The sequence below is a fragment of the Emys orbicularis genome, chromosome 2 (assembly GCF_028017835.1).
Source record: "Emys orbicularis isolate rEmyOrb1 chromosome 2, rEmyOrb1.hap1, whole genome shotgun sequence".
NCBI lineage: Eukaryota > Metazoa > Chordata > Testudines > Emydidae > Emys > Emys orbicularis.
This window is the reverse complement of record NC_088684.1, coordinates 22,781,287-22,793,041: the sequence shown is the minus strand read 5'-3', so window position 1 is coordinate 22,793,041 and position 11,755 is coordinate 22,781,287. Positions and strand designations below refer to the sequence as shown.

The following is an 11,755-nucleotide window of genomic DNA, read 5'->3' as shown; positions in this document are numbered from 1 at the left end:
AAGCATATAGTTAGATTGTGCTCCCATGCAACAATCACTTTAGAACCATTATAACTAGCTTTCTATAAATCGTCCTATCCAAAAGTAGAAACTGACAGTCAATGAAGTACATATAGTTGTGTGTAAGCATCAGTTTATTCAGTGTCCTCTTTAAAAGAGCCCAATAAAGTGTTTTAAAAGTAAAGAATACACGTGACTAAAAGGAATACTTGGTTATATTTAAGTATTCTTGACAAACAACTACCTTTCATAACACGCTGCCCAGGATGTGGTTTATGAACATTAAGTTACAAAACCACCATAAATAATTTGATATGACGTGAAGGCAATTTTTTTCCCCCCCCGGAGAAGCCCAATACTTAACTTTTACTGAACACAAATGATTACTGAGCATTACAGACAACTCTGAACAATTGTTTTAAAGTTCTGAACTCCATTTAAAATTACCAGAGAAGCATGGTTTTGAGTGTGGGATTACAGTTCAGTGAATTTGTTTTTAAAAGCTTCAGCATTCTCTAGTACATTGAAAAGAAAGGCAAGCACAAGATAAGGAAAATCCACAAGATGACAAAATCATTATGCTGAAAGAGTATATTTTGATTTGGTAACAGTTAATGAAAAATTAATGAGAACAGAATACATTCAATGTTTGAAGAGGAGTAGGGAATACATTTTTAAAAAAAATTAAGAGCACACCTTGGTTGCCTGGAATGCAAACTATGTTGATCAGAGAAAACCAAATAAAGATCTCTGCCTTTTCCAAAGCACAGAACAAGTCCAAACCATGTAATTTCACTACTTTTAAAAACTTACAGCAAACAGGTGTCTGGATTCATTATAAACTCAAGGTTTAACATGAAAAAACTGTACAGATGAGAGAACTGGTTTGCAGTAGGATCAACACTGCATTTCTCTCTTGCACAATTTCACAAAGGGTACTATCAGACTAAGTTCTCTCCAATATGCATAACCTCAGAAACTTAGTACTCTGAGCCCTCTGCACAAGCAAAAGTGGAGATGTATAGTGAGTTCTACACTTGCACAGAAAACCCATTAGTCTTGAAGAGAGACTCACTGCGCAGACCAGAAGGGACATTTTAGCATTACATTTTTAGAAAGTCAGAGAGTTGCTCCTTATTGAAAATATTCTGAATACAACTTAATATATTAAGGTTCCCAGCTATCTGAATTTGAATAGTAGAAATCTCTCTACTTATAAAGAAATACTAATTTTAAAAACAAACCCACCTGAGTTTAAAATAAGAAACTGCTAATTCCACAGCTCTAAATACAGCAAGATAAAACCAAATACTGAAGAAATTTCAGGCTAGATATTTGTGGTGAGATTCCCCTAAGGACTTCAGAGCTGCAAAGAAATCCTAGGTGAGGTGTGCCCAAAAAGTAAACTTTGTGATGTTCAGTGTTGCAATATGCCTTTGAAGGCTGAGAATGTCACTTGCCGTGGCCCAGTTTTAAACTGGATCTGTTACGTCTATTGGAAATGCTGTAGCACAGAAAGAAAAAGCCAACAAGTATGCAAGGAGACTGATGATTATAAATGCAGCCAATGTTTTAAAAAGATATACAATCACGTTACTTTAAAAATAAAGTAATATGAACTTTATTCCATAAAAGTTATTCCGTCATCATTAGAGGTAGAGAAGATAAAAAAATAAATACAACAATAGCCTGTAAATTACTTATGCTGGAATATATATATCTGGAAAGAATTGTCTGTCAAAGTGACAAACTGTCTTGGAGCTTTTTGAACCATTTGCCTTCAAATTCTATAGCTGATGTAGTTACCAAGGATGTCAGTGCTGAAGGGCCTACACATTTTATCTCTCCCTGAACATCCTCTTTCAGTTTTTCTGGAATGAGATCCTCTCCCATAACCTGCAGGTGAAATAAAAAGGGGGGGGAAGAAAAAAAATCAGAAAAATTACCAGCAGTGAAAATAATACATTCTACAGTAAACAAACATATACTTACATCTAGGAACACTAATAATACAACCGAGCTAAAATTTCCAACTCATGGTCAAACTGTTCACCTACTGCATTGTGCAACAAGAATGGGACACTGAAGGCCCATGTGTCATAGCTACAAAACTCCTCTCAGTTGGTCTTGGCTGTGCTCTGATGTTGGTGTTTTTGCTCACAGAATGAAAGTGAGAAACCTCATTGCCAAATATAAATTCAAGTAATTCACACATGGCAGCAGCAGCAATATTTTGATTTTCCAGGAAGGCGGGAATTATACCAAGAAATGCACGAGAAGGGAGACATTTCCTTTCCCAGATTTCTTTGTGATGTACTAGATAATCTGCATCCTATTGCCCTCTAATGGATGGAATCAGTCCTGCTCTAATGTGTCAGCTTGCAATGGACTTGCCTTTTAGTGGCTGATTAAATAAAAAGTATAAAGCCCTACTAGTGACAGCAAAAGGAGATTCTCCTTGAGTTCAAAGTATATAGATGCCTATGTGTCTTGAGCTCAACACCACAAAATCCTTTGAGGCTGCATGTTTGTAATCTCGATGAACTCAGACATGGAATATATACCCACTCTTATGGAACCATCTAAAACGAGTGTAGAACCTAGTGCACAGAATAAGACGACAAAAATTAATACTGTTAAAATAATTATTGCAAGGAAGTTTCAGTTTGGTTTTCTGAAAAACTAATAAGAAATTGGAGTGTTTAATAAAACTCCATGCGTTCTCAGTTTGTTGCATGTTTATAATTTTTTCTCCTGCATACGTTTTTCTTAAAATGAAACCTGTATCCTAATCAAAGCAAAAACAATCAGGTAATAACAGAATACCCCAAAACAACATGCACCTCTTCAGAGTACCTGCAAATGTAAGTCTGAAGAATCGGTGCTTACATAATGCCCCCTCCCCAATCCCCTGGAACATTTCCATTAGACAAATCTCTGCAGACTAAGTGGATCAATATAAGACAGTGTCTATGAACTCTTGTTTCACAATGAAATGGTACACTCACCTCAGTAATCAACAACAAGGATTCTTCCTTTAAACCAAAACCTTTTACTTTGTCTTCAGTTTCCCGCTGAACCTTTAAATTCTTCTCCAGAGCAAAGGATGACTGTTGCAACTGTGTAATCTGAAGTAAAAGCCTGAAAGTAGAAAGTCTCAGTGAAAATATGCAGCCAATTCAGAGAAGTGCTGACTGTCAAAAATATTAAAAAGACAACACGAAATCAAGACTTTTAAAGTATTGTTTTAAAACAAACTATTTTTCTTGGGATTTTTAACCAGGGAAGCAGAGAAAGAGGAGAAATCTGTACACATCTATGCAGGTTATATTATGCTCAACACCGTGATACGAGATACACCATGATTTGATAGGAGATACCCAGCTTCAGCGTACATCCTGTGCTCAATGTCTGATTTCAGACTTAACAAGAAAGCAGCATGTTGCTGCATATAGAGATATCACTGTAAACAGAAGAGATAGAAACTTCAGAATCTAAGGTGCCCTTTTGTCTTAAAACTGAAGAATCTCACGAGCTCATGCTCATTTCCACACAAACCAGTCCTCAAATGTAGTTCTAAAATCTTTTACAGTTGTATCCATTTCAGAGGAAGTGCTGCAAGCCTGGGCATAATGCTTTTAGTACATTCATAGACAAGCTCTTTCACCAGCAGAAGTTAGTTCAATAAAAGATATTACACCTCACCCCCCTTGTCATTCTGAAGTGGGGATTTGATAAGAAGTCCACAGTTTTAGTACAGAACCTTATTCGCTGGGGGGTGAAATTCATAGGGACATCTCTCCCAAGGAGAAATTCACCCCTATGTAGAGGGCCAGTCAAGACCCAGGCACCATTTATGTCTCACTTAAGCCCAGAAAAGCCTAAGAATGCAGTGCGACTTCCATTGGACATAGGCCTTGTGCTGGCACTCTGCACAAGGATGAATTTCACCTAGGAAGAGATTTAATATGCAGATGTGTGTATATCTAAAAATAAACTACACCATTTGGAGAAACTGGGACAAATTGTTAAATTATAGTGTTTACAAACATCGGATACTGAACTCTGTGCATGAAACATGATGCATAGCATATCTTTACCTTGAATGTAGTTTTAATACAGTAACTCCCCGCTTAACATTGTAGTTATGTTCCTGAAAAATGCGACTTTAAGCAAAACGATGTTAAGCGAATCCAATTTCCCCATAAGAATTAATGTAAATGGGGGGGTTAGGTTCCAGGGAAATTTTTTTCGCCAGACAGACTATATTTTTATACACACACACACACTCTATAAGTTTTAAACAAACAATTTAATACTGTACACAGCAATGATGATTGTGAAGCTTGGTTGAGGTTGTGGAGTCAGAGGGAGGGATATTTCCCAGGGAATGCCTTACTGCTAAATGATGAACTAGCAATTGGCTGAGCCCTCAAGGGTTAACTCATTGTTGTTAATGTAGCCTCACACTCTTCAAGGGAGCAGGAATGGAAGGAGGGGAGACAGCATGGCAGGCAGAGGGGGTGTGTGGGGGGGGGTGTGTGTGTCGCATTGCTCCTTTAAGTACACTGACCCCACTCTAAGTACACAGCCTTGTTAAGTAGATCAGCAAGCTGAGATGGCAGCTGCTGCGAGGAAGCTCCCTCCGTCCTGAGCCCTGTCATGTGTCCCCCCCTGCTCTATGGAAGATGGGGTAAGCAGGGTGCTGGGGGCCTCCCTGACATTAGCACCCCCTCTCCCCCCACACAGCAAGCAGGAGGCTCCCGGGAGCAGCTTCAAGGCAGAGGGCAGGAGCAGCACAGGGCAGTGGGGGGAGGGACAGCTGAACTGCCAGCAATTGATAGCCTGCTGGGCGGCTGCCACACGGGGAACGTAGGGGAACGGGGAGCTGATAGGGGGGCTGCCGGTCCACCCTAGTTCCAAGCCTCCCACCAGCTAGCTGCAAAGTGCTGCTTTGCCTGCAAGCAGTGGACAAAGCAGGCGGCTGCCAAACGACGTTATAAGGGAGCATTGCGCAACTTTAAATGAGCATGTTTTCTAATAGATCAGCAATGTAAAATGAAACAACGTTAACCAGAACGACTAAGTGAGGAGTTACTATATAACAAATAAGTGTTCTCTCTCTTGTGCATCTCTAGAAAAACAAACTTAAAATTGTCACATTGTCTCAGTCTTGGTACAGTTGAAAATATAAATTTTAATATACTTTTATAGAGTTCTTAATCCCCCCGCCCCCTCGAGGGACAGTTATACCTCACCCGTTCTGAGGTGTACACTGAACATTTTAAAATTCCACAGGATGACTAACATATTCAATGACTTACGAAATCTTGGATTTCTTAGAGGCAAGGACAGAAATTCATAAGAGCTCATTTCTAATTAACTTTGTCAAAGATATGTTTCGGGTTTTGTTTGTTGTGGGGGGAAGAAAGGGAGAAGAGAAACAGTTATGCAATTCAGTGTTTTCTCTTCAGTCAGCTGTCACAGAATTCATTTATTTTTCAACCTCATCCATCGTGCAAACTGGTGAATTATAAAAATAATTCATTTTTCTCTGAGTTATCTAAGCTGCAAGCAAATAAGACGGGCTGTATCACCAGGAAGGAAGTCAGCTAGTCCTCTCCATTGCTCAAGTTGTTGCTGTACCATGAATTCCAAAACTAAAAGCAGCCCTACCACTGAAATAGCACAGTATTAGTAGTGTAAGTATGGGAAGCTTTCCATATAAAATCATTTTTAAAAAGACTGTTGAGAATATATACCACCACTTTAGGGTATTAAGGCAAAGAACTTAAAAAATTGAATTAATTTACATTTCATCCATTCACAAGCATGGTTTGCTTTTTGCATTTCACTCAGATTGCACAGTGAAATCAGACTGGTCAGTTTTATTTTCTGGTTCTCTTGCAATAGTACAATGTGTGTGTGTTTGCAACAATGAGGGAAATATTTAAATTGACAATATCAAATTTTGATATTAAGGTTTACGAATACTACATTTAAAAAAAAATCCTTTTGGACTAAGGGTAGTTAAGGTTATCCCTTTAATTATATATTTAGTTACCTTGTTCTAACAAAGGAGGCACATGCCTTTATCCAAACATCTTTCAATGCTTCCTGTCCCCAGAACTCAAAGGTAGCATGTTTCATTTTGTCCCGTGTTTCACATTCTTCTGTGATATGGAGGGATCCCTCTACCATGTGGCTATCGCTGTAAGATACTGAGTTGTCTCTGGTTGTTTTTATAGAAAGTGTTGACCAAACGTCTTCTCTCCCGCTGAGCGTTTTGTGACATTGAAGGTTCATTTCTTTTCCAAACAGTCCTGGTGAGGTTTGGAAAACTTGGTCAATTGCAGTACAATCTTTGCATTGAACAAGTTTCATTTCTGAAATGAATGATGGAGGCAGAGTCTGTAAAAAGCTCATATAAGCCTCAGCAAGTAGCTTCCAGTTCCATGGGTTAAAAGGATGTAAGGAAATCAGTTGCTGTAGGCATGTGATCTTTTTCTCTATATTTTTCAGGCGACAATAAATGGCAAACTGCAGGTTGAGGACAGTTGTTAAATGATCTGTGTTAGTTGCCCCATTTCTCTAGAAACAAATTATGACAGATTAAACACAGTAGAATGGAAACAGTCATCATTATTCAGGAAGATATTTTTCCAGTGATGCACAAATCTTTCCCTCCCTCTCTCCGCTTATGATTTCCAAAATTAATTATCCAAATTCTGTTAAATATTTTTAAGATAAGCTGATATAATTACGTGCAATCAGCCACAGTAGATTCAAAGAATGCACTCCCCTAAGTGTTGCCTTATCCCAACCTGACAGTATCATCCTTGAATTTTATCACCACTTATCTTTTTTATAGTTTTATACTGCCACCCATCGACACAGTATCTGAGTGCCTTCCACATAAAACAATAGCAAAAGCAAAATCCCTAGTGGACTTCATGGAGTCTCTGGCACTTCTCCTTTTACAGGATCAGAACTCTGCATGGGGTAAGATTTTTGGAGGTGTGTGGAAGGGGTTGGTAGTAAATGCTTGGGAGTAAGAGGGGTGTTCAAATTGGGGGTGCCACTTACGGTGAAAAGGTATGGACTATTCATTTACCCCCTTTCTTAATTACATTAATCCTGGCCAGCAGAGCAAATAATAATAATAATATATGGAGATATACCTATCTCACAGAACTGGAAGGGACCCTGAAAGGTCATCAAGTCCAGCCCCCTGCCTTCACTAGCAGAACCAAGTACTGATTTTGCCCCAGATCCCTAAGTGGCCCCCTCAAGGATTGAACTCACAACCCTGGGTTTAGCAGGCCAATGCTCAAACCACTGAGCTATCCCTCCCCCCTAACCACTGAGCAATCCCTCAAGATTCTACTCCTCTCTAAGATTACCACCAACACCTTTGTGGCAAAATGTTTTTTGCACTGAGCGCACACAAAGGAGTTATTTTACAGGAGAAGGAAATTTTTCCGGAAAACAGTATGTGTAAAAAAAAGAGAGTACTTATCATGGTATGTAGGTGTTGTGGGGAGGGGGGGGGGGGGGAGAAAAGGACTGCATAACTAACCAGTTCTTCTGCAATATCCAGAGCCTCCTTGTGCCTTCCTAGGTGAGCTAAACACCGAGCCTGGCCCTCTTGGACATCTCTTCTCATTGCAACGTTACTGGAAGGTAACAGCAGCAAGCAGCTCGAGTACTCATACAGGGCTTTCTAGTAGGATGTTTGCAAAAATAAAAGTTAAAATGAAAAGCAACAGGATATAGGACTAAGCAGAACTAAACGAAAAAGATCAAAAGCTATAACTTGAATATGCACCACAATTACAGCTATAATCTGAATGGATAGGAATTTGAAGATCAAATTAACAACTTATTTTGTTTAAGGTGACCTGCCAAGTACTTTGAAAAAATGGGCATGAGCTGGTTTTTTGGAGGGGGTGTGGAGGGAAACGGTGAACTTCTTTATTATGAATAAATATTAATCAGGATGATGAATATAAAAAGTGTTAAACCCAAGCCTTCAGACTGATGAACAATCTCAACTATCACTGATGTAAATGAGGTATCAGAAAACATCTGGAGAAATCTGTTCTATAACTCAGCTGATAAGTCAATCCTTACAAAATATATTTGATTACAGAAACCATTTTTCATTTGGACCCAGTCTGTTTTAAGTGGAACCTGCTATATTTCAAGTTTTGAGCCTTATCTGCTTGAGGTTCCCCTTAAGAACTACAGGACATAAACATTCAAGCTGTCGATGCAGAAAGCTTCAATTATCCAAGACCTCAATCTGACTTATATCCGTTTCGCAGAAAGTACTGGAACCATGAAAATACCTGAAACTCTTGTTGTCTGTATGCCAAATCACCTCTGAATTTTTTGGCAGTTAGAATTTCAACATCGTCCTCGCTGTTTGCATCCTCACAAAACCACTGTAAACACAAAGGAAAATATTCAAGTGTATTGTGGAAATTGAAGTTATGATTTTCAATTTGGCTATTAAGCAGTTTACAACAACAACTAACAGCGCCTGGACGGAGTAGAGTATTTCAGGATGAGACTACACAGCAGTAGATTTGTAAGTGGAGACACAGCATGAGGGCCAATGCAGCCATTATATTTAGAACAGGGGCGGGCAAACTACGGCCTATGGGCCGGATCTGGCCTGTGAGCCATTTTAAGCCGGCCCGCGAGCTCCCACTGGGGAGCAGGGTCCGGGGCTTGCGCCGCTCTGGTGCTCCAGCCAGGACGCTGGGTCGGGGGCCGCACCCTGGTGTTCCAGCTGGGGTGCAGGGTCGGGGGCCGCTCCACGCAGCTCCCAGAAGCTGCGGCATGGCATTGCTCCGGCTCCTACGGCCCCCTCTGGTGCTCCAATGGGAGCTGCAGGGCCGGTGCCTGCAGATGGGGCAGCGTGCAGAGCCACCTGGCCGCTCCTTCGCATAGGAGCTGGAGAAGGGACATGCCACTGCTTCCAGGAGCCGCTTGAGGTAAACGCCGCTTGAAGCCTGCACACCTGAGCCTCTCCCCACACCCCAACTCGCTGCCCCACCCTTGAACCCCCTCCTGCTCTCCAAACCCCTCGATCCCAGCCCGGAGCACCCTCCTGCACCGCAAACCTCTCATCCCCAGCCCCACCCCAGAGCCTGCACCCCTAGCCAGAACCTGCACCAGCCCTGATCCTCCTCCTGCCCTCCAAACCCCTTGGTACCAGCCCGAGCACCCTCCTACACCCCAAACTCCTTATCCCCAGTGCCATCCCAGAGCCCGCACTCCCAACCAGAGCCCACACCCCTAACCAGAGCCCACACCTCCAACCCCAGTTTTGTGAGCGTTCATGGCCCACCATTCAATTTCTATTCCCAGGTGTGGCCCTCAGGCCAAAAAGTTTGCCCACCCCTGATTTAGAAGCTACCACACTAAGCTCATAAACAAGTAAGTTCACCATAATGGGTAAAGATAATACTGCATTAAATGCAAACATTTATGGTACAATAAGTTAAGATTGCGAACCAGACATCTAAAAAAAATAAGGAAATTAAAAAGTTAAGGTTTCAACAGCAATTTATCTCAGGTATGTTACACAGCCTATGTATTTTATAGCAGGGGTTCTCAACTTATTTCTTTCTGAGCCCCCTCCCCTCCCCTCCCACCCAACATGCAATAAAAACTCCATGGTCCACCAGTGCCACAACAACTGCTTTTCTGCATACAAAAGCCAGGGCCGGCATTAGGGAATAGCAAGCAGGGCAGTTGCTTGGGCCCTGGCTTTTGTACCGCAAAGCTACATTGCTCAGGCTTCAGCCCTTGGTGGAGGCCTCGGGGCTTCAGCCTCAGGCAGTGGTCTTCGCCTTTCTGCTCTAGGCCCCAGCGAGTCTAATTCTGGCCCTGATTGACGGACCCCCTGAAACCTGCTCGCAACCACCTAGGGGCCCCCGGACTCCTTAAGAACCACTGTTTTATAGCATACCTTAAGTACTGGCAGGCTGAAGTGTATAGTCAACAAATAGAGTAGAAATCTACACTTTTCAATTTCCTGATTCACATTCTTGGTTTTCTGAATTTTAATGTTGCATTCACAGTCATTTTCGGTTTTTTCCCCTAAGAAAGATTAGAGACATGCCACTGAAAAGTTTCCACAAAGTTCTGCTCCTTCTAAAGTGCCATAGCAGCATGACTATTCTATTCGACAGATTCTTATACCATCCTCATCACCATAGTATCTGAGCATCTTCCAGTAGTGCCTTAATCACCATAACTAACATTTGCCATGTGTGGTTCATTCTCTCTCTCATCCTCTCCTCAGGATGTGTTCAATGGAGAGTTTTGGTTTGGTAGGGTGTGGGTGGAGGCTAGAGGGGTGTGTTTTTTTAAATGTACATGCCACTATATATTTATGTTAGAGCAGACAAATGGCCTAAACTCAGAAACACTGTAAAGACTACTCACAAAGCCAAAATGGACTATCTGCCATCAGCACTCATTTTACCATTTGGACACCATGAAAAACTGTATGGATTATTATTTGTATTACCATAGGAGCCTCAGTCATGGACCAGGATCCCATAGTGCTAAGTGCTATACGAACACAGAACAAAAAGCCCCAGCCCTGAAGAGTTTACAATCTAAGAAATGGATAATGATCTAATGCACATGTGTGAACACTGCAGGCCCCATTCTGCTCTCACTTAGATTAGGCACTGCAAGAACCCCATCCCCTAACAGTGCCCTGGCCCAGCCCCTCCCCACAATGTCCCCCCTCAACAGTGCCCCTCAATCCAGCCCCCCCAACAGTTCACCTGACCCAGCCCCCCCAGACACAGTACCCCCCCAGCCCAGTCCCTACTGCCTGTACAACAGTCCTTAAGATTGCCACCTAATAGCTGTTAACCAGAGCCCTGCAGGCCCTACTCCTGCTCCGCCTCTTCCCCTAAACCCCCATCCTGTTGCTCATTGGACGTCTCCACATCCCTCCCCCCAAATTGGGCTCCCTCTGCTGAGCAGGAGCTGGTGCTGGTTAATGATCTGGTGCCTCCCCCTGCCCTGCGGTAACCAGACTGTTGGTGTCCAGTCAATACATCTGACTGGACATTGCCAGGTCCCCTATTCAACTGGACTTTCCCTATATGGCACCCAGACACAGAAGCCAAAAACTTGACTGTCTGGGTAAACCCCAGACAGACAGCAACCATAACATGGCCCCCCACTGCCCATACAACAGTGACCCCAGCCCCCTAACAGTCAGCCCAGCCCCCACTGCCCATACAACAGTGCCCCCCAACTCCCCAACAGTGCCCCCCAGCCCCCACTGCCATACAACAGTGCCCCCCAACTCCCCAACAGTACCCCCAGCCCAACCCTCACTGCCCATACAACAGTGCCCCCCAGCCCCCTAACAGTGACCCCCCAGCCCAGCCCCCACTGCCCATACAAGTGCCCCAGCCCAGCCTCCCTGCTCCTCGTGGGCCCGGCCCGGGGGCTCCCGCGAGCCGCCGCCCCTCACCTGAGGCTCGCAGCGCTTGGCGGTGTAGGCCGCGCAGCCGCCGCCCCGGCCCCTGTCCCTGCTCCGGGCAAACACCGAATCCTCGAATTCGAACCCGAACCCCAGCGCCAGTTCCATCGCCTCCGCAAAACCGGCCTCCCTGGCCACAGAGTCTCCGGCTAGAGCGCCCCCCGTCCCGGAACGGATAAAGCCATGGCTAGAGTGTCCCCTGTTGAGCCTAGCCAGAAGGAGGTGACCCGC

The 11,755-nt window shown here is 43.3% G+C and overlaps 1 protein-coding gene across 1 annotated transcript; it reads right to left on the bottom strand.

The window, feature by feature from the left end:
* Positions 1-412: 412 nt before the first annotated feature.
* C2H8orf76 (chromosome 2 C8orf76 homolog) lies at positions 413-11,746 on the bottom strand. Its single transcript, XM_065399148.1, has 6 exons — positions 11,516-11,746; positions 8,352-8,447; positions 7,580-7,723; positions 6,065-6,591; positions 3,009-3,141; positions 413-1,896 (listed from the first exon to the last, which is right to left on the bottom strand). Exons 1-6 carry the CDS (start codon positions 11,630-11,632, stop codon positions 1,738-1,740), a joined length of 1,176 nt encoding a protein of 391 aa, XP_065255220.1. The 5' UTR covers positions 11,633-11,746; the 3' UTR covers positions 413-1,737.
* Positions 11,747-11,755: the final 9 nt, after the last annotated feature.